Source organism: Pygocentrus nattereri, chromosome 11 (assembly GCF_015220715.1).
Source record: "Pygocentrus nattereri isolate fPygNat1 chromosome 11, fPygNat1.pri, whole genome shotgun sequence".
Classification (NCBI taxonomy): domain Eukaryota; kingdom Metazoa; phylum Chordata; class Actinopteri; order Characiformes; family Serrasalmidae; genus Pygocentrus; species Pygocentrus nattereri.
In genome coordinates this window covers 21844180-21866790 of record NC_051221.1, presented here as the reverse complement: position 1 = coordinate 21866790, position 22611 = coordinate 21844180, and the positions used below count along the sequence as shown (strand labels likewise).

At 37.7% G+C, this 22611-nt stretch overlaps 1 protein-coding gene across 1 annotated transcript; it reads left to right on the top strand.

Moving 5' to 3' along the window:
* The first annotated feature begins 1823 nt into the window (after positions 1-1823).
* rhcgb (Rh family, C glycoprotein b) lies at positions 1824-17529 on the top strand. The gene is made up of 11 exons (XM_017700109.2): positions 1824-2082; positions 7606-7798; positions 8818-8968; positions 11214-11361; positions 11533-11699; positions 12041-12178; positions 13697-13833; positions 14074-14198; positions 15340-15413; positions 15791-15867; positions 16351-17529. The coding sequence occupies exons 1-11, from the start codon at positions 1866-1868 to the stop codon at positions 16382-16384; spliced, it is 1461 nt and encodes a 486-aa protein (XP_017555598.1). The 5' UTR covers positions 1824-1865; the 3' UTR covers positions 16385-17529.
* The last annotated feature ends 5082 nt before the right edge of the window (positions 17530-22611 follow it).

The window sequence follows — 22611 nt, the reverse complement described above, 5'->3', positions numbered from 1 at the left end:
ACAGCACTTAACAGATGTGGATGTCTCTAGTCAATTTTACTGTCACCACCAGCTTGTGATTGTGGATTCTTCAAGGCTGCATCTAAACCTAACATGCCTAACATGCCTATGTCTGGCCCACACAACATGTGCCGTAACCCAAGTCTAGCCCGGCTCGTGACATTTGGCCCACGTCTGGCCCGCGCAACACATGCCATAACCCAAGTCTAGACCGGATCATGATATTCGGCTCACGTTTGGCCCACACAACACTTGCCAGTGCCAAAACTGGGCCGTAAGAGCCGAAAGTGGCACAGATTAGGCCCAAATGTGCCTGCTATCTGCGTAGGTGTCAGAAGTAGATTCTATATAATTAAAAGACCTACAATTGAAATTTTATCTCATTTGGGTCTTTCATAGAGCTTGAAGATAGGGCTGTTCAACAGTGATTTTATTTATTAGAGATACGTAAATCTAGTAGCAGTGACCTTTCTGGGCCCCAGTAAATTATTATTTGTTAAAGTGGAGAAAGTTTAAGGGAACCCATCAGATACATCTCTCCAAAGCTCTGTGGGAAGGCAGCAGTCAGGCACTATTCCATTAAAACATGCCCTGGAGCCATGATTTCACTAACGTTATTTAACGTTTAATATCACATAAAATGTCATTTTAGAGCAGTCTTTTAAGTGATCCTCACCCTGTATTACCCATTTTGTGTATTAAGTGTCAGTCTAGTGCCACTAGACTGTAACTAGATTACACAGTGTGCAGCGAGCAATAACTTGGCTTGCTAGGCTACGGCATCATAAATCACACAGCTGAAGAGCTAGCTAGCTCACCTAGCTTAACTGCTAACTAACTTGATGAATACCCCTCGTTATCCTATACCAGCTCTTGTTGCAGCTAAATAGCAAAATTAGAGTAAACATAAAGATAATCATCATTTGCAGGACAATAAAGGTCTTAAACGCTGGAGAAAACGTGTAACTGCTAGCTAATTCACTGACCTCTAAGACTGGCACACAGACCGCTGGTCTCCATAGTAATGCAGACAGCAGTCTCGCTTAGCTAGCGGCTAATGAATTGTCATTCAGAAAGTTTTAAGACAAACATCAGTAATTTGGAGACAAACGGACTTATTTGCATTCATAAGCTGGTTTCCTGGTACGTTTAATCTGCAGCGAGAAACTGTTAAACACTGAAAGATCCTGAGGCTGAAGTTTTCCCATTTCCCCGTTCCACCTTAAGTGTCGTAGCAGTTACAATCTAGCGCCTCACGCACCATTTAAAGTGGAAGAGGAAAATTCACAGCTTGAAGCAGAGCACAGTAAGTCTGCGTTTTCGTTTATATTTTTGCCATTACAAATATACATTAGCATATACTGAGACATATTTACAGCCAAGACAGTAAAACGGACATGAAATATTGTGGCTCTCAAGGTGGTTTGATTTTTGTTGAAAGGACAAAATGGCGCTTCTTAACGTTGCCGACCTCTGGCCTATACTCAACACTATTTTTCTTGCTTTACTAACGCTCCTGAACCATTGCGCCCCATTTGATGCTGTAACTGCAAACACGTGTTTGTAAGCCACGTTGAAGACCTATTTCTAGTTTCTGAACTATTTGAGAACTTCTCACAGAATCATTCTCAACCCAAAACCGTCAAAACCTTCGACTGTCCTGATCACATCATCTCTGCCAACACTGACGCTGCTACAGCGTCACTAGGTAAGGTTTTGAGCTAAGCCCGTGTTTCTCACGGTTCAGGTGTAGTGCTGATGGGCGGCCCCTCCTCCTCCTCCTCCTCCTCCATCCTCTCCCAGGTTTAAAGCCCGGTTCCTCCGGAGCTCCTCTCACCTCGCTGCTCTCTCTGCTCGCGGCTGAGATGGGGAACTGCATCGTGCCGTACTGTGATGGGCCCAAGAACACCAACGTCAGGTGGACCCTGCCAGCCGTCTGCTTCGTGTGGCAGACGGCCATGGTCATCCTCTTCGGCGCGTTTGTCCGTTACAACAAGGAGGTGGACGCCCACTGGCCTGAGACCAAAATCCACGAAAATATAACGAGTGACATTGAGAATGATTTCTACTTCAGGTACCCGAGTAAGTGACTCCATTCCCTACTGTTAGCACTGCTGATGTGCTTTAGTGCTGTCCAGTAATGCGATGTTAGAGCTCACATCTTACACTTAGCACATCTTCATTTTCACGATGCTCTCTTTATGTTCTGTTGTGTTGCTCCGTGATCTCTTTTTTATCATCATGCACAACAGACGAACGCAGTGAGGATTAAGGTGCAAAAGAGTAGAGCAACAAACAAAACAAAGCAGGGAAACTACAAAAGCCCAAAGGACTTCCTCTAGGCAGGTGTACTGGGTACTAGGTGCATTGATTTAATGAACCTACATTTAGATGTTTTTCTGTTTTTTTTTTTCTGAAAAGAAAGTGAAATGATAAAGAAAAAAAAAACACGTCAGTGACTAATAATTCAGCGCGTAATCATTTCATGTTAGTGTCTTGTCTTAGTTTCTTTTCCTTTTTTAATCTTTCACATTTAACTGGCTTGCCCTTTAATCTGGTCATTTTGTGTTGCTAATGCTGTGGTCAGTTAAAGGGGGAAAATTCTGAATAGTTCAGTGGTTGAGATGAGTCATTCAGGCTGATTTGATGTCAAATGTCTCATAGTAGAGAAACAGTGGCGGTGATAGGAACCAGGAGTTGTGACGTCTGCAGCGCAGTTATAGTCATTTCCTTTACTATTCAAAATGACTAGTGACCATACACATCTTCTGGGGTTTTACACGTAATGTTGACAATGATCAAATTAAAGGTTAAGAGTTAAACTTAAGTTTTCTTCAGGTACTGGTTTTCCTTATGGCCCTCGACATGTACCTCTCCAGCTTGTACATGTTTTAAAAGCCATCTGAAAATGTCTCAGGCGTCAGGCCACATATTTCTAACCATTGCAGGTTATAAGCTTTTAGAGGTACTCAGATGTCTGCTTCCTGTCACCACCACTGTGAAAAATTCTGTTTTTTCTCCAGGAGCACATTCATATCATGACTTTGTTTATATCTCAACCATTTAATTATGTAGAAATTTGGAAAACTCAGTGAAATTCTCCTTTAAAATCTCTCTCTCTCTCTCTCTCTCTCTCTCTCTCTCTCTCTCTCTCTCTCTCTCTCTCTCTCTCTCTCTCTCTCTCTCTCTCTCTCTCTCTACTCCGTTTTCGATGACTATGTAACTTAATGTGTTTGATGTCTGGACATTGCACTTTTCTCCTGGGCACACAAAGCTTTCAGTGCATTCATTGTCACAGTGAGGAAGCTGTACAATGGCTGTCTACACAGAATGCATTCATCTAGGAGGTGGAGGGTGTATGTTTGACTTTAAAATGAGATCATATGCCAACTATAGGATTACGAAAGGAGTGATTAGCATATACCTTAATAAGCCAATTCATTAATTAACGCATTCTTTAATAATGTTTTCTGCAATGCACAAAATATCGTTTTAAAAATCATCTATGATTATGTATCGTATTGAGAATTAGTTAAAGATTTTATTCTGAATTCATCCTTTACGGTATGATGTGGTGTCGGGTCAGCTCTAGTTACAGAACTACTAAGGGTGTCTTTGAGTTTATTCATTGCGAAAAATCCCTTCATAGATATCCATGACTGACTATCACTGAGTAATCAGACATTCTGTCATACTATCTGGTATTGAAAGAAGGAACACTGGACAAAAAGCAGTTCTATTATTATTTTTTTATAGGAATGTGCCTTTTTTGGACAATGTCTTCATTTGTATAGGTTTTTGATTGGTTTTTATCGTGCATTTCTGCACTTCACATTTAGATCAAATAAATATTTGGTAATATAATCAGATTTTTGCAACCAACCAAAAAAAACTAAACAAAAAAATACATGCTTACCAAGCCCTCTGTTACTAAACACAAGCAGTGGTGCTGTATCAGCCACATCTGTCTGGAACTTTAACTGTCCTGTTATCTTCAGATTTGACCCCAGCAGTTTGAACTTCCACTACCTTTTAAAGTTCTGGTGGGAATTTTGTTTTCCCCTCTCCATGTCATGTGAGCGACCAGTGATTTTCACACTACTACAGGTGGGGTTCTGTTAGATTAGCTCTGTTACTGGTGTAGCTATGTTAGGGTAGCTATGTTACAGGTGTGGCTATGTTAGGGTAGCTATGTTACAGGTGTGGCTATGTTAGGGTAGCTATGTTACAGGTGTGGTTATGTTAGGGTAGCTATGTTACAGGTGTGGTTATGTTAGGGTAGCTATGTTACAGGTGTGGCTATGTTAGGGAGGCTATGTTACAGGTGTGGTTATGTTAGGGTAGCTATGTTACAGGTGTGGTTATGTTAGGGTAGCTATGTTACAGGTGTGGCTATGTTATTGAAGCTATGTTACAGGTGTGGTTATGTTAGGGTAGCTATGTTACAGGTGTGGCTATGTTAGGGTAGCTATGTTACAGGTGTGGTTATGTTAGGGTAGCTATGTTACAGGTGTGGTTATGTTAGGGTAGCTATGTTACAGGTGTGGCTATGTTAGGGAGGCTATGTTACAGGTGTGGTTATGTTAGGGTAGCTATGTTACAGGTGTGGCTATGTTAGGGTAGCTATGTTACAGGTGTGGCTATGTTATTGAAGCTATGTTACAGGTGTGGTTATGTTAGGGTAGCTATGTTGCAGGCGTGGTTATGTTAGGGTAGCTATGTTACAGGTGTGGCTATGTTAGGGTAGCTATGTTGCAGGCGTGGTTATGTTAGGGTAGCTATGTTACAGGTGTGGCTATGTTAGGGTAGCTATGTTACAGGTGTGGCTATGTTATTGAAGCTATGTTACAGGTGTGGTTATGTTAGGGTAGCTATGTTGCAGGCGTGGTTATGTTAGGGTAGCTATGTTACAGGTGTGGCTATGTTAGGGTAGCTATGTTGCAGGCGTGGTTATGTTAGGGTAGCTATGTTACAGGTGTGGCTATGTTATTGAAGCTATGTTACAGGTGTGGTTATGTTAGGGTAGCTATGTTACAGGTGTGGCTATGTTAGGGTAGCTATGTTACAGGTGTGGCTATGTTAGAGTAGCTATGTTACAGGTGTGGCTATGTTATTGAAGCTATGTTACAGGTGTGGTTATGTTAGGGTAGCTATGTTACAGGTGTGGCTATGTTAAGGTAGCTATGTTACAGGTGTGGTTATGTTAGGGTAGCTATGTTACAGGTGGGGCTATGTTATTGAAGCTATGTTACAGGTGTGGTTATGTTAGAGTAGCTATGTTACAGGTGTGGCTATGTTATTGAAGCTATGTTACAGGTGTGGTTATGTTAGGGTAGCTATGTTACAGGTGGGGCTATGTTAGGGTAGCTATGTTACAGGTGTGGCTATGTTATTGAAGCTATGTTACAGGTGTGGTTATGTTTGGGTAGCTATGTTACAGGTGTGGCTATGTTAGGGTAGCTATGTTACAGGTGTGGCTATGTTATTGAAGCTATGTTACAGGTGTGGTTATGTTAGGGTAGCTATGTTACAGGTGTGGCTATGTTATTGAAGCTATGTTACAGGTGGGGCTATGTTAGGGTAGCTATGTTACAGGTGTGGCTATGTTATTGAAGCTATGTTACAGGTGTGGTTATGTTAGGGTAGCTATGTTACAGGTGTGGTTATGTTAGGGTAGCTATGTTACAGGTGTGGTTATGTTAGGGTAGCTATGTTACAGGTGTGGCTATGTTAGGCTAAGGCCCTAAAGCTGAGGAAAGTTTTATGAAGTTTGTAAAATTGCATGTTATAGCGAACTCATCCAAAACAACCAAAGTAAATGTTGCTGTGTAAAATGTTGCCATTTTTTAATGTTTTGTACAGCATAAACAGGCTGGGGTCACATTGACTCCAAGGATCACCAATGTGTACAAAATGTATACAGGACATTGAAAACATATCATCATCTAATTTTATGTTTACCCAGTTATCCCCTTTATTTTACGAAATGTCATAAAATGTAAAGCAAATAAATTCAGTCATTAAACTGATATTAAACATTGAATGGAGTCAAATTACCCCCAAAGATAAGAGAAGGGTTAATGTGCAAGATGAACCACTCACATTATGCTCGTAGATCAGTTTGTGTTCTCGAGTTAGCTTTGTCACAAAGTCACCCTCACCAAGGGCAATGAGAACTGCACAAACTGTTTAGTAAACACAGATTGGTGACATGTGTACAGGGTAGCTTGCTTCAGAAAGTAGCATTCACAAACACTGGCATTTAGTGGCACTAAGTGTTTTCCCCTGTATGGGAGCAGTTTGTTTCTGTTAAACTATAAACAAACTGGAGCACATTAGTGCGTCTTTGTCTACATATAAACAGCCCACATGGCTGTGCTGAAATGCGTATTGAAAAAAGCCCCTGAGGCAGTTTTTTAAAGGTTACCCTATTAGAATTACTTTATCCTTTTGGTTTTCATACACCCATAAGTATCCAGGTACCCCTTCTAATTAGTGCACTGAGTTACATTAAGGTGAACCCAGTGCTGACACTGGTGTTGTGCAGCTTGTATAATTTCCATAGGGAAGCATTGGTGTAGCATTTGTGATTCAGAATTAATCATCCAACATCAGTTGCTGACCTCACTAATTACTTTTGTGGTTGGCATGCAATAAAATCCTCACAGCAATGTTTCAACATCTAGTGAATCTAGATGAATTTCCTATTAAAACCCAACATTTCAAAGAAACATTAGATGAGCAGGTACACACAGCATTTCATCTAATTTAATCTAGAAAATACAATTAATTTTTGAAAAGCTGGAACACAATTTAGTTATTTAAATGTGTAATTTACTGATCAGTGAAGAAACGTCTGTGTAGCTCTCTTATGGTTAAGCTAATACTGGATTGGCAGTGGTCAAAATCACGAAGTGATAGAACATGAGAACATCAGAGGTAGGTGTGTTATGTTTGGGTTAGAATTAAAGAGTGTAGAAAGTTAAAACTCTAGGAGAATTTCTGGGGCAGGCCTGGGTTGCTAAAAGTTCACGAAGCCTGTTGATTCAAAGACATAACAAATCATAATTTACAGTGCTACCTAGATCAGGGGCTTCATGCCCCTGCCTCAGCTGTAACATAACAAGCTTTGAAATGCATCACCAGAACAACAACTGGAAACCCCTGTCTCACTATCCTAATATTATTGATTTCAGTGTGATTTCTCTGACTTTTAATGTCTTGAATGCAAAATCCTCTTCATATTTCTTAAAGGGCCCAAACATTCCTTACCTTTTTACATACAAAAGATTGGTGTAGTATGTAAATATTGACCATACAGTCAATTTCTGGAAACCTAGTTGAAAAAATAGCCTCTTTTTTAATGATAATTTTTTTTGTGTTGTCACAAAAAACAAATTTATATATCTATTCAGCCTAGTGCAGCTAAGCCCCTTCATAAAGTTATAAGGAGTGTTGTAGCTTGGACCGCCTTTTTAATGAGGCACAATACAGGGCAGTCAGGCTGGGAAGGGGGCTAGTTTTATATCTATCTTCTAGAGTCTTGATGTGATATTGTGTAAATTGATGTGATTGTATACATTAATCTTTCCTCTCATCTCTTAGGTTTTCAGGATGTCCATGTCATGATTTTTGTGGGCTTTGGTTTCCTCATGACATTTATGAAGCGCTACAGCTTTGGTGCTGTTGGATTCAACTTCCTTATTGCAGCCTTTGGGATTCAGTGGGCTCTGCTAATGCAAGGCTGGTTCCACCATATTGATTCTACTGATGGGATGATCAAAATCGGTGTAGAAAAGTAGGCTATTGTCACATTATTATCGTTCCAAATCATTTATGATCCCTTTGGCTTAGTTTACACTGAAAAAACAACCACAAGCAGTTGACTCAACAAATTGTACTGTGTCAGTTTAAAGCAGGGCAGGTTGGCTGGATTCTACAGTTTGATTGTTTATCTGTTCTTTCTACTAAACCTACTAAACTAGGCAATTGATTCAGTCAGTTGTATTTGAGCAAGAATATCAATGAACTGTGAAGGAATGTGGCCTCCTAGACCAGATATCCCCACTCCTTCTTTAAACCAATTACAACTTTGCAACATGTAGTATTGGCTCATTACTATTCATAGTCTGTATTAGTCTTGTTCCTTAAATGTGTGGCATTGCATTCATAGCACTGTCTATGAATTTGACATCAATGAGAACAGAGCCCCAATTACATTTGTGCAAATGTGCAAATGTGCAGCTGCAATATTTTTAGAAAGGTATTTACAGTGTAATGTTAATTTACAGCTGATACAATATTACAGTAACTATAGTTTAGGCAAGTTGATTTTTAATGGATTGTATTTGCACTTTGCGACTCTGTGTTAATCTATGGGCCAGCCAGTTTTTCATTTCCATATGGCGTTCACCTGTCACATATCACTGATACAGTGATGTGAGAAGCTGCTACAAAAAATTATGCTTTGGAATATTAGTTCATTTGCTGTAAGACTGTAACTGTATCAGGACTATACAATATAAATTAGTTAATGTCCCCAAATATTATATATGCATTAAATACTCCTGCATACCTCAGCTGAGGCGCAATGCAGCTGTCTTTGCTGATTTTTTTAAGGGAGATTGAGTTTCACTTAAGCCAAAACAGAGTTAGACTGAATCCATAGAAGATATTTATTACTTTGTACAGTATTTGCATAACTAGTTAAAATGAGTTCAGTTGTAAACAAATAAAACTGAAATAAGTGCAAAAAACATGTAATCTTCTGAATTGTTGTAATTTATAAGGTGCTTTTTTCCTTTTCTCTATGTTTAGCTTAATCAATGCAGACTTCTGTGTAGCGAGCTGTCTGATTGCATTTGGAGCGGTGCTGGGGAAGGTCAGTCCTGTACAGCTGATGGTGATGACCCTGTTTGAAGTCACCTTGTTTGCTGTAGAAGAATATATTATACTCAACCTTATTCATGTGAGTCTACTCATATTATTACTTTTTAACATTCTCTGAAAATTAGTACTATCATTATAATTAATCAGGGACATTGTCTACTGCCTAGTGTCCCTGGATAGTGATGTAAATTAAAGATTCTCAAAATTAAAACGCCATGTATTATGCAGGATAAACCATAAATAAAGGCCTAGCACATTGGAGTAAGTGCCCTAAAACAAGCTTCCTCAGTAGGGCGTAAGAGAGCAGACAGACACTTTATAGGGAGCGAGTGAACTTGTGAACTTCTCAAGGCCAAAAGCCGAGATGGAAAAGTACCAGCGTACGCCTGGCACAATGCTTTTAAAAAAATGATTCAGACTAGACTTGGAGATAATGGTTTACACAAGACCCTATATGATAGACGTATGAAGGTCAATTTGGATATAATGGTGGTTTTATGAAATCAGGAGATGACAAAAAGAGGTGGGGCGATGTCACCCCACCTTCACCGAGGGTATTAAACATGTGTACAAACTCTGTATATTATTTCCCATTGGGAATACACTCTCCATGCTCAAAAGGAATAAAGGACCTGCACTTCTGAATTCTGAAGAGTCTTCTCGTATTTCTTAGTTCGTTTGATTCTTTTTATTTTCTTTCAACAAACAATTGAATTCGTTTTATTTTACAAACCATAAGTAGTACTTAGGCTTGGTGGTCAAACAAGTGTCGAGCCACGACAATACCTAATGTGATGACCCTCAAGAGGTGTTCCTCTCGCTGTGCTGGTCTACCTGGTGTCCTGCTGTTCCATTTACTGAAGTTTGCTAATATCATTCTATAAAATAAGCTCTTAGATAAAATGAGGTGTTAAGGTGTGAAATAACTTAGATCAAATGGACCCTGTTTGGCAGAGGGACCAGAACAGTCACTCCACAGCGATGGATGGATGGATGGATGGATGGATGGATGGATGTGTAGATAGACAGACAGACAGACAGACAGACAGACAGACAGACAGACAGACAGACAGACAGACAGACAGATAGATAGATAGATAGATAGATAGATAGATAGATAGAACTGTATTGATCCCAAAGGGAAATTGTTCACTTTAATGAAGCATTTTAAATAAACATTTTTTACTGATGTATGTACAAATTCTTTCATTTCAATTCTTTCACGATTCATTGGCTTAGTTGCTCAAGTGGTCAGTGCAGTAGTTATGGTAACACTTTTTTTAAAGATGATTGATAAACTCTTAACAGAGTGTCTGTAACACATCAAATACATATAAGTAAAGAAGCAATAGTAAAGCATCTGCATTGAAATATAATATGTATAATGTCTTGAAGATGTAATGTTGATTCATTGCTTACATTAAGTAAGTAACCTTATTATTGATATATTACTTAAAGTTGACTTAATATGTAATACTTCCATTATGCAAACTATAATGTTACTCAACCTTTCACCAAAAGCTAACCCTAAATCTGGCTCTAATCCTAATCCTCACCCTGGCCCTAATCCTAACCCTTACCTTAACCTAAACCCAATACAATTAAGCTCTACATACAGAATGGTGTCAGCAGCACGTCTACAGCTTGTTGAGGATGTTAAGATGGTCTGTTTTAAACCTATTACGTGCTCAGTGACCTCTCAGGTTAACATCTACAGGTATGAACTTGGATCCTCCAAATAAAGTGAAAAGCAACTGAATTCAGCCAAAAAAAAAATTCATATATATATATATATATATATATATATATATATATATATGTGTGTGTGTGTATATATATATATATATATATATATATATATATATATATATATATATATATATATATATGTGTGTGTGTGTGTGTGTGTGTGTGTATATGTATGTATGTAAATATATATATATATATATATATATATACAGTTATTCGTAAGCCTCCTTATAATCTGCTGAATTTATTCACTGCTGCTTCATCATTGATATTTTGTTGAAATGTTACCGCAAGTCTGTTGAGTATTTATTTCTTCTAAAAATGACCACTTAAAATGAAATGTCACTGTCGTTGTAGTAGTTATTGTAGTAATAGTAGTGATGGTATAAGAAAAAGTATGGGTATTAATGGTGACAACAAGTTTTAATAATGCTCATTTATATTATAGACTTGTAGCAATCCACTGAGATATAAGATATAGATTCTTATCTGTGAGTCACAAAGAACAAAAGCCTAGTAGATGGTTACTGACTGCATTTAATTGGCTCCTATGAAGAGGTGACTTTGTCTAATAGGCGAATGATGCTGGAGGATCTATGGTGATCCACGCCTTTGGAGCTTACTTTGGTCTGGCCGTCTCATGGGTCCTCTATCGGCCAAACTTGAAGGAGAGCAGTCAGCTGAATGGTTCAGTGTACCACTCTGATGTGTTTGCAATGATTGGTAAGTTTCCTTCATCTCTCTTATAGCTGTGGACTGCTAGTTAATTAATTGTATGCTACAGAAAAGCTTGTCACAAATCTCACAAATATTTATATGTTTCCATGCCTTCAGAATAATTCATGCACAGAGAATGTCAATACAGTCGATGTTACATTTGAACTCTTTTCATAGGAACTCTGTTTCTTTGGATGTTCTGGCCCAGTTTTAATTCTGCCATTTGTAAGCATGGAGATGGTCAGCACAGAGCAGCCATTAACACCTACCTGTCACTCGCTGCCACTGTCCTCACCACCTTCGCCATCTCCAGCCTCTTTCAGAAGCATGGAAAACTGGACATGGTACTGGGCCTTCTTTTCTTTCAATACTAAAAGTGACGATAATATTATCAACCAGAGTTTTAATTAGGTACATTATATTTCATGAACAAGATAGCACCTCTGGTAGCTTTCTACTTCAAGTGTGCCGAGTGGATTTTTACTGCTGTATAGCAGTTTGAAAAGATCATATAAAATGGACAGTGTAAAGACAGTGTAATGAAGACTAGTTATATTAAATTTAATGGCAAGTCAGTAGATTTTACATTTCTTTTCATTTTAATTTCAGTTTAGTTTCCCAGACTCTGTCATACAATTAGCAGTGGGTTTGATTGCCTAGGTAACAAAATAATGGTTTGTTCCAGGTACACATCCAGAATTCCACCCTGGCAGGGGGCGTCGCTGTAGGAACAGCGGCTGAGTTCATGCTGATGCCATATGGGTCTCTGATAGTAGGATTCTTCTGTGGACTTATCTCAACCTTGGGCTACATATACCTCACAGTAGGAACTTCTGTTTATAAACAATTATAAACCCTAAATATATTATTCAGTTATTAAACTTAAGATATATCATTCAGTAACTGCTATGATGCTAGTATGTACACAAACATTCAAAACTTTGAAATCACTGGTCATATTAATAATGACTATTATTTTATTCAATAATAACAAATAAATATATAATGGTAATTGAAATACTATAAGCTAGACACCATAAGGCACAATATTTTGTGTTTTTGGGAAACATTGAGCAGTTATAAAATGATAAATGATAAAACGGATCCAGTCCTGAAATCTGATTGGCTGAGCTGTGTTTGAAACCATTGTAAAATCCATGATATACGCACACCTATGACTGCCTCACAACAACTGAACTCTGTATTACTGCCCACGTTATGAAAAACCCTTGTGCTGTTAATGGATTAATATTTGACTCCCATTCTGCTCACGTTGCAAGATTTTGCTGGCCAGTTAGCTAACAGGCTAAAAATCACTTAACAGGCTGCACAGTGTCTTCATTAATATAACAGGGTTAAATTAAGGTATTTAAAAATCTTAAGAATGTCGCTTGAGCACTTCACACACATCAAAAGTCTGTGTTTTGGTCAGATTTAGCGTAAAACTCAGGCTAAATTCCAAGTACTTAAGTACTCCCTAAATAGTGTACTAGTTCACATAGTGCACTATATAGGGAGCAGTAATCCATTTGAGGTTCAGCACCAGCATGAGAAGAGGGACGGCACTGGATTGGTGCTATATAAGAGTTACGGTGACAATTTGGTTACCAGAAAAATACTTATAAAGCCAAGGTTTTTGCATTAAATAGAGCTAAATTATTATATGTTCATTAATACAGTTATGAGCAACTGAACCTTCTTCTCTGCATTTAGCAGTTTGTGGTTGATTGGCAACATTACCACATGCTAAGGGAACTATATTTCTTGTCAGAATACTTTATGTAAAATTATGTATTTTACTCATAATTTATGTTGGCTGCCATTTAAAAAAGCAATAAACCAGGCTTATTGCATTAATACTATACCGTAGTGATCTATTTGTAGTAGATTCTTGATCAATTATACTCTTGAAATTTGATCACCAGTTTTGAAATATGAGGATCTTTAGATTTTAATGTTATTATCATTATTCTAATTTTATTATTATTTATTGTGGAGTCATCTACAGCCCTATTCAGCATTCTGGACACAATGCATTTAGTTTTCACTGTTTCCTACAAATTAGTTCTTATGGTGTAGAATAGCAGCATTACAATAATAAATTTTACACTACAAAAATGTTTCATATTAATGAAGGTTTCGATTGGTGATTCAAAACTTTTGAGAAAAAATAATTTATTGCACTTGATTATAATGAATTAACTGTATATTTGTTTGCATTTCATTGCGGTGGAATAATTAAAATGAAACCATTCTGTAAACTTTGTCCATTCATGGCTTTTGTACGGCGGTGCTGGCCATAAGGACAGAAAGTATAGAACTGAAATCTTCTTTCTCCCAGCCCTTCATGGAAAGGAAGCTAAAGATCCAGGACACATGTGGCATTCATAATCTGCACGGTATGCCTGGTGTAATTGGAGGGATTGTGGGAGCAATATCAGCTGCTGGTGCTACTGAATCTGTTTATGGTCAACAAGGGTAAGCTCAGTCCACCTCATTTAAAGTAAAGTACAAAATATTTATATTACATATTTATACACAAGGCAAAAAAATAAAATGTCAGATTTGCTGTGAAGATTTGACAAAAACAAATTTACAGCTGCATGGATGCACCATCTCCTTTCTTTTTTAGAAGTGATTAAAACTTGCAGCCTTGTTTTTTTTATTGCTGCAAAGTAAGTGCTCCTTTTCAATTTTTATTTTATTTTTTTATTACAGGTTGATAAACACATTTGTTTTTAAGGATGACTTCAAGCACAGGACTCCTGCTGTCCAAGGTGGCTACCAGGCTGCTGCAATGTGCATCGCTGTGAGCTTTGGTATAGGAGGTGGAATACTTGTGGGTATGTCAACGTGTAGCGTGCACCAGGGTTAGGCATACAAAAGAGCAACTTACTGCACCACCAATGCTCCTTTCAGTGGCACAGAAAACTAGTTATTATGTGCCATTGTTCAGTGTATTTGATGGAAATACTTGAAGAACTTGTAGTGGTTTGTCTGGTCGTATGAGTGAAAGGTGGAACAATACCGGTGAAACAGGTCATTTCAATACAAACCTTTCCAATGGATAAATCATGTAAAATTCAGGATTCTATTAACTTGGATTTTTGGTTCTGAATGTCAAGAAAAGTATACTTTGAAAAAAAACTTAAGAATGGGCTCTCAGAACAGCATTATCCTGTGAGATCTCGGATAACAGGCACTGTTTGTGTGAATGCCGCTATTATTACAAAAGAAATAATAAAGGATATGGTACAAGATAGCTATGATATAGTAGTTTTGCCTAAGTTCTCTTTAAATGCCTTCTCAACATCTGCTCAGGGAAGGGATTCTAAGCATGACTGATGTTACAAAATCTTTTTCTGCATGATGCAGGCAATTACACTTTTCCACCAGAGAGGTATCCAAAGTCCCAAATCTTACACAGCGCAGCTTTAAAATAACAAATCATTTTTGCACACAGAAATCTGAGAAACTTCAGAGGCTCTGGAGCAATGTAACAGAATAGGCAGGGGAATGTGAGTTTGAAAGCTGTTTTGGGCTTAAAATTTAGGCTATCTTGATGTTGGGCGAACGATGAGATGGTTGGACATTACTATAGATTACTGTGTAAAGTTAAAGCTGCAATATGAAAGATTTTTTTGTCATTAAAACGGAAAGAAATGGCATTACTGATTCAGAAGAAAAAATACAGTATTATGTGGTGTGTGCACTGCTGTGAGTTGCCTTTTAAACATTTTTAAAAGATACAGAAATCTGAGAAACGGGCTTTAAAGTACTGTGACAGGCCTAGCATACACCCCAACTTTAGGAGAATGTGAGTTTGAATGCCAGCAATGTCACAGTTTAAACCATCCATGAGCCTAAGCAGAGAAAATGCTTGGTGAGATTAAAGGATACAGAGTAAAAATCTTTCATAACCTCTCATAAAAGTGGAACATAATTGAATCTGTTAAAATATTAATGTGTTTCTTTTCTCTAAAGGTCTGATTCTGAGGATGCCTCTTTGGGGAGATCCCACAGATGATAACTGCTTTGATGATGAAGTCTACTGGGAGGTAAGATTGGGCTTCATTTAACCACCAAAAGTAGTACAGCGTGAGAAGAACTTTGAGGTTGTGATTTTATTTCCGTGACTAGTTACTAGTAAATATAAATGATGTTTCATCTTTCCACAAATAGTGAAGGTTAAGCAAGCTGTGTGTGGTAAATGCCTGTATGACCCTGACTAGGCGTCTCTATGTGTGTGTCATCATTACTAGAAATTACTTGCATAATGTACCAGCTCTTCTCCACGGATCACTGAAACATGTGAATGAGGGAACTAAGGGACAAGGCGACCAAAAGTCGCATTTTAGGTTTCATGTGGGTGTGTTCTTCTGCTGTCGGCCTGGCTGAATGTGACTTTTAGAATCAACTTATCTTTATCTTACAGGTGCCTGAAGAAGAGGACTCTGCTGATCCAGTTTTACAGTACAACAATCACACAGTGGTCAACAAACATGCAGAGGTGTAAGTTTTAAAATAACAGTGATATTTATCATACAGTAAATATGGATGTATAAAAGCTGAAGCTTTTAAGAGACTGGAAAAGAATAGTTATATAAAAAAGTTTGGGCACACCTGGTCAGTTTACATGTTTTGTTGATTTTCTAAGTGAAAGTCAGTTAAGACATCCACTACAGAGAACACACTTCAAAGAGAGAGGTTTATAAATGGTCATGTAAAAATGAATTATAGTTTCCGGTACTTAAAATCATGCAAATGGGAAGAGCAGACCTTATATCATTAAAATAATGAAAGATTAAGTAAAATATAGGATATGGGCATTTGAAAGCTTAATTTTTTTTTCAATTAATTCAACAGTGTTGTTCAAAGGCAGTTTGTCTGTTTATCCTGGTATGTTACAGCTTTATGCCACAAGGTGGCACACAGTCAACACTATTTCTTTAAAGAACTCTGTAAGATGACCTGTGTTTTATGTGCCGTTCACAGAACTGAGACAGGCTTCACTGTGGAACAGCACTAACCCTGGAAAAGAAGTGTGCTTCCAGCCTTCACTCCGCAACTCTGTGGCCATGCGCTCTTCCCTGCCAACAGCAGCACAGCAAGATCTCATCAACTGCTTCCCCAGAACAAACAGCTCTCTTCACAATGTCTGTGTCTCCGAAATGTGGGTTCCCTTAATGTTATCACTATATTTTTTGGATCATAGACTATACAATATACAAGTAGGTGTTTAAAGTAGTCTGTATCTTAGAGCTGTGCATTCATTTTTTTTCAAATATTTATGAAAATATTCCAAAGTACTGTGTGCATAGTATTTTTCCCAAATAACCATGTGAGAGGCTGAAGTTCTACCATATCAGAGAAACATTTTTAAATTGTTTTTCATATGCAAACAGAGGTGGATCACTGCCTTTTTTGGTAGAGTGTGCCTTTTTTGCAGTATTTCCTGCTAATAATGCTTTTAGCTTTACCCAGCAATAATTGCAAGGATGGAAAGAGACTTTTTCTCAAGGAAATACTGCCTCTGATTGTTTCAGTGTATTTATTTTGTGTGTTCAGGTTTGCCATGTGCTTTTGCTGACTAGATAATTCACTGTGAGTTAGTAACTAACCTATCTAATTTATATGCAGGTATATAGATATAAATATACAGCAGTAAAAATACATAATATAATCCAGGTCTAATAAAGGAAATAAATGAATTTGAATTATAAGGTAAATTTGGTATGGGTGTCAGTTAAATGGTAGAAAATATACCTGTATTTTTTTTCTTTATTTGAAGTTAGATCTATACTCTTTTTATGCACCTCAACCTAACTTGCATAATAATGTCATTAATCCATTGGTTCTCATGTATGTTACTCAAATTCCAGGTTCAGGTTTTTCATTTCATTTTTAAGCATTTCATGTAGATTCAGAACCCAATTCCATAACACAGATCTTCTAGGAACATTTCTTACTTTGTAAGGGATTTAATCTGATTTTATACAACGTACATATTAATTTCTGTTTTCACTCTCACGTTTTTGTAAGTAAAAATGTGGTAAATTCAACACTGTGTGGTTAATTCAGTCTTTATTATGCCCGTTGATGATTTTTATCATACAGGGCGGTTCCTTAGGTGAATGAAATAAAAGTGTGCCACAGCTCTGGAGCACCAAATTATTTGTGTTCCTCCCTCTTAATCCTTTCAATCCCACCAGTCAAAATTGAGGTCGAAATTCTGTTTTGAGTTTGTAAAGTTGTAAAATAGTTAATGCCCTGAGCTTCAAGCGGACACCTGAGAAAGATATCTGCATTACTGCTCTAAGAAAAGGAAGTCAGCAAAACACTTTACAGTGCAGCTACAACCACCATATTTGTTACATGTAATCTTTAAATAGTCTGTTCTTGATAGTGTAGTAAGATTGTGCTGCCACATATATGTCATGCTTACAGGAGACATAAACAGGATCTGTCATATCTGAGACCAATGGGGAAAACACTGTGGCTCACAGTTATTACTGATAATCCTATCCTATAATCCAATCTCCAGTTGATTATCTCCATACAGCTTGAAGATTTGGACACTGTAGAAGATGATGACCCAACAGAGAATATATGAAACATACTGTGGGAGTCCCAGAAAAACATTTGTCAGTTAAGGACAACTTTGCCTTTTATGCCTTTTAATTATATCAGTCCTCAGATTGATTAATTTTTGATTGTATTACTTTTTATATATCACTGTTTATCAATTGAACTATTCTGGATTTGTTTTATTTATCAACTGATTTTGATCTTGTCGTTTCCCAATACTCCCAATTGCGACTAAGAATAAAATGTATATTTTCTCTAACATTTCCAAAACAATTTCTGGAAAGCCATAGAGACTGTATATTGTCCAAGGACTAAAGGGTTAAGTTTAATCTGAGCTCAAATCAAAATAGTATTGCATTTTTTGTCAATATAGAAAGAAATCAATATTTTTAAAATTTTAAACCAAGTATAAACTAAATTGATTAACTTGTGTATATGTACACATTTTGTTGTTCAATGTTTTGTCCTTTTTTGAATGCAAAGATACATTTAGTCTTATGCAGAAGTTTTTAAATCCCTAGAAAGAGTAAACATTTTTTGACTATCTGAGGAAAAACAATTTACATATGGCATTACATGGCATTTTTTCTATATTTTTTTTTACATCAACTAAACAAACTGGAATAATAAATCACAAAACAAAAATTGAGCCATAACTTATGCAAAGGCCACAAGCATGTAATTTATCCAATAGCGCACAGACGTTTGTATATCATTGTAACGGTGTGCTATTATTGCTCTTCTTTGGTTTGGTACTTTGGCGTGTTGTGGTTAGACTTATATGATACGCATTTACGTCCATGTCAGTGCCATTTCGGACACGTAGTGAGATGAAAGTTCATGACCTTTGCACATGTAGGTCAGCAGAATGATGTCGAAGATGACCATGCCACATGTCCCTTTGATTGTGTGTGTTATTGAGACAGCCCAAAGGCCAAAGGGTCAGGAGTTAAATTACATTGTCCAGCAGGTGATTCAACTGAGGAAACTGTGTACTTTTTCAGTAAATCGATACCCTGTTTCAGATATAGCAGATATAATATGTTTATAATAAGAAAACAACTAATTAATCTCTAATGAATCTAGTCAAATCACAAAGACCACAGAATAAAATAGAACAGAACAGAATAGAATAGAATAGAATAGAACAGAATAAAATAGAACAGAATAGAATAGAATAGAAAAGAATAGAACAGAACAGAATAGAATGTTAAATACGTTTTCTAAAGAGTTTCATGCAGTTCTCGTGTTAGAATGCTGCAACTTTACAATCCTGCTTACAAGCCCAGCCATCAAAAATATTTCTCTTCCTGCGATTGGTGAGGAAAGTGGGCAGTAATCTGTCACTACAGGGGGCCTGGGTGTAAAGCACTCTGATCTCAGCAGCCATGTGAGTAGAGAAAGCGCTCTAATTAACTGCTTCTGGGCTACTGTGGAGAAGAAGAGGGAGAGAAGGAGTGCTCCCCATTTTTCTTACGCTCCAATAACTCGCTCACCCACCTCCTGCGTATTCAGGGCCTTCCCCTCCACTCCCCAACCCGCAGGCCTCTCTCGTCTTATGTTTATTCATTTGCCACTTAAAGGCCGGACACAGCACCCTGTTAAAACTAAATCAAGCCCCTTTCGTGACATGATCCTTTTGCCAAGGCTGAAAGGGCCCCAGGCTGAGGGGGGGCCTGACCCTGAGGACACTGAGCTGGGGCCTTGGTGGGGGGTGGGGGGTGGTTGTTGAAGGGTGGGCTTGATGTTGTGAAAAAAAAAAAAGCCAGCACTGTCTGCACTGCTGGTGATTAAGGCAGCCAATGGCGGAGAGCGAGTGAGACAGCGGCGGGAACTGAGAGGAGGAGTGTGGGAGATTAAGACCGTCACGCCCATTCAGAAAGAGAGGGGACAGGAGAGATAAAGGAGGCAAAGAGCGTTAAAAGAGGCTAAGGAGGGAAGAGAGAGGGCTCTTTTCATGGCTGATGACTGATTGCCTGTCTGGATCAGTGCTCTGGCTTGATTGACAGCCATGCTGAGCTGAAGGGTGGGAAAGTGGGGAAAGCGCACTTGGGTGGAGCTGTTAGTGTGTGAGAAACAACGTTTGGGATAGGGGGGTATGTGTGGAGGGGAGTACACTGTGCATGCTAAGCACTAGATACAATACACACACTGACTCACACCATCAGTCCTTCTTGTTAGAGACAGAATGTGAAGTTTAATTAGTGATGTAAAAAAATCACATACTGCAGAATGAGACTTTAATAAAAAAATCTATATATTTTTTTATAACTATCCTGAATGTACAATACTTTACGCACAAATGTGGACGAGGCGAAATGTACAGTATATGTACAGTACTCTGCAAAAGTCTCAGACACCTGATAGTTTAAAACCATTTATCTGAGAAATCAGAGTTCTTCACCTGTACAAACTCTTACTATACAACAAACGTAAATGCAAACGAACACAAAACATAATAAGAATATTATTTTTTTCCAATAAAAGCTAAAGGATGAAAAGGGCAAGGGTTTGGTTCTGGATTTCTCTTTGATTCTCTGGCCATCACATAGATTTCTTTAAATCCATTACCAGCAAATCTGATTCAACTTAGTCAATGATTTATTAGTCAAACCAGGTATTGGATAAGAGTTACAATTAATACTGGCCTGCCTTGAGGAGAAGTTTGAAATACATAAAATAACTACTTACTGTATAAATATTATTTGTATTTTTGAACAACAGTGTTTCCTGTGCAAGTAGATGTGTACTGGTCAGTTAAATAGCTTTTCGAATACAATTTTCTGCTGAAAATGTCTGCAAAAACTGTGTATTCAGACATGTGCCAAGGCATTAACACCCTCAGCCAATTTGATTTTCTAAATGAATCCTCTACAGGAATAAACTAAAACATTTTTTTCTGCCAATGACTGTGCACAATTTCTATTTATTTAAAAAGTTTAACTTAATGACAGAAAAAATAAAATATAAAATGCGCCATAACCTCGCATACTTTGACACATTTTATGTTTATTTTTCCCCAAAATGTTAAATTCAGCAAATAAACAGTAATTGTGCATTACAATGTGCAGAAGTGCACATCCTCTGTAGAGGTAGAATTAACTTATTTAACGTAATTTCTTCCCCCAAACATTTGCACATCACTGTAGGTTTGTCACTATACATTTATGTGGTTCATTCTGAATTGAAAATTTGTTTACATGTTTAGTGTCCAGTGTCATGTCCTTAAGCCAAGGATAAGAAAGTCTTTTAAAGCCCTGTGCATGGGCCATGTTAACTGCCCTGTAAACGCCTGAAAGAAGTCCATAAACACTTTTATACACTGAGCAGAGCTCATCTATTTCTGTCACCACTGAACTCCAGTTCTGTTGGGAAGAGCCTTGTTATTATGAGAAATTCTCTGTACAGGTCCTCTGTACTTGTGGCCCATCCAGTTTAAGTAGACTAACTGTTGGCTTTTGTTGTTGATTCTTTTATGCAGAATTAATAACTTTTAATGTAGAATAATATTTTTAACTGGTTTTTCAGGGCTATGGGTCATCTCAAACATGACTGGTCTTAAAATATCTCTCCAGGACAGAACGCACCGGTTGAAATATTCAAAAGCAAACAAGGTTGACAAGTCAAATGAATTGGAGTACATTTAGAGAGAACATTGTGCGTTATCCCGACAATGAAACATAGGTATAACACACCAACCAATGCTTCTGTTTGAGTTTTTTTGATTGGTCAGTAACCTCTGGCCTTTGAGCTCTCATTATACTTTAATACCAACATAACTTACATATCGTCACTGTCCAACGAAAACCACACGTCTCCATTTTTGTCGATTTTCAATTTTCAACATCACTTCAACACACCAGCTACCCTCTGTTAATGTTAATGACGAATGGACCCATCCACACTCACTTACTGCTGCTAGGTTGGACAATCTTTAAAGAACTTTAACAAAAATTCCTTTCAAACAAAAAAACTGCATATGTTCAACTTAGTTTTTGTCAAAAGACATAATTGATTCTTTTATTGTGACCGGCTACAGCACATGTCTAGTTTAACGAGTATATAATAATAATAATAACAACAACAGTGTAAACACTGCTAAAGTTTCAAATTGTACTGGTCACTACATATAGTGAGTAGTACACTATATATGGAAATAGCTGCAAACATTTGTACATGTCGCCAGTCAGAGTAGAGGTAATTTACCAATCTATCTTATCAGCACATTAACAAAAACAGTCTGTTTAACTAAAAAGAATAAAGGGATATTGGAAGTGTTTGGGTGTTTGGTATATAACAACTAACATGAATGTCATAAGTGAACTTCAGGGTAAAAAATAAAGATGCAGGAACAAATGTAAAAATTGGCTCTTTAAAATGCAGCACTACTAAACTAGGTTGTAAATGACAATGGCACATAATCTGCCAGCAAAAACCTTAACTGGACAACACAACAAAATAAGAAAGTACACCAACTGCATCTTAACACTGGCACTCTAAAGGTAGGTGTGGCCAGAAACTGAGCTGTTGTCTCATTAGATTGAACAGGAATTTTGCCAAAGTTTAGCCGAGCTTGTCCAAAAGAATGCATTTGTGGGTGAAGCATGGATAGGCCATCCTGCACAGCAACCCTTGGAACTGGGGAGTGCCTAATCCTGGTCTTGGACA

Excerpts from the sequence above, each read along its gene's own strand:
- rhcgb (XM_017700109.2), top strand. The coding sequence starts at position 1,866 with ATGGGGAACTGCATCGTGCCGTACTGTGATGGGCCCAAGAACACCAAC. Across the intron at positions 15,414-15,790 it reads ATGATGAAGTCTACTGGGAG|GTGCCTGAAGAAGAGGACTC; the intron begins GTAAGATTGGGC and ends TTTATCTTACAG. Across the intron at positions 15,868-16,350 it reads GTCAACAAACATGCAGAGGT|AACTGAGACAGGCTTCACTG; the intron begins GTAAGTTTTAAA and ends TGCCGTTCACAG.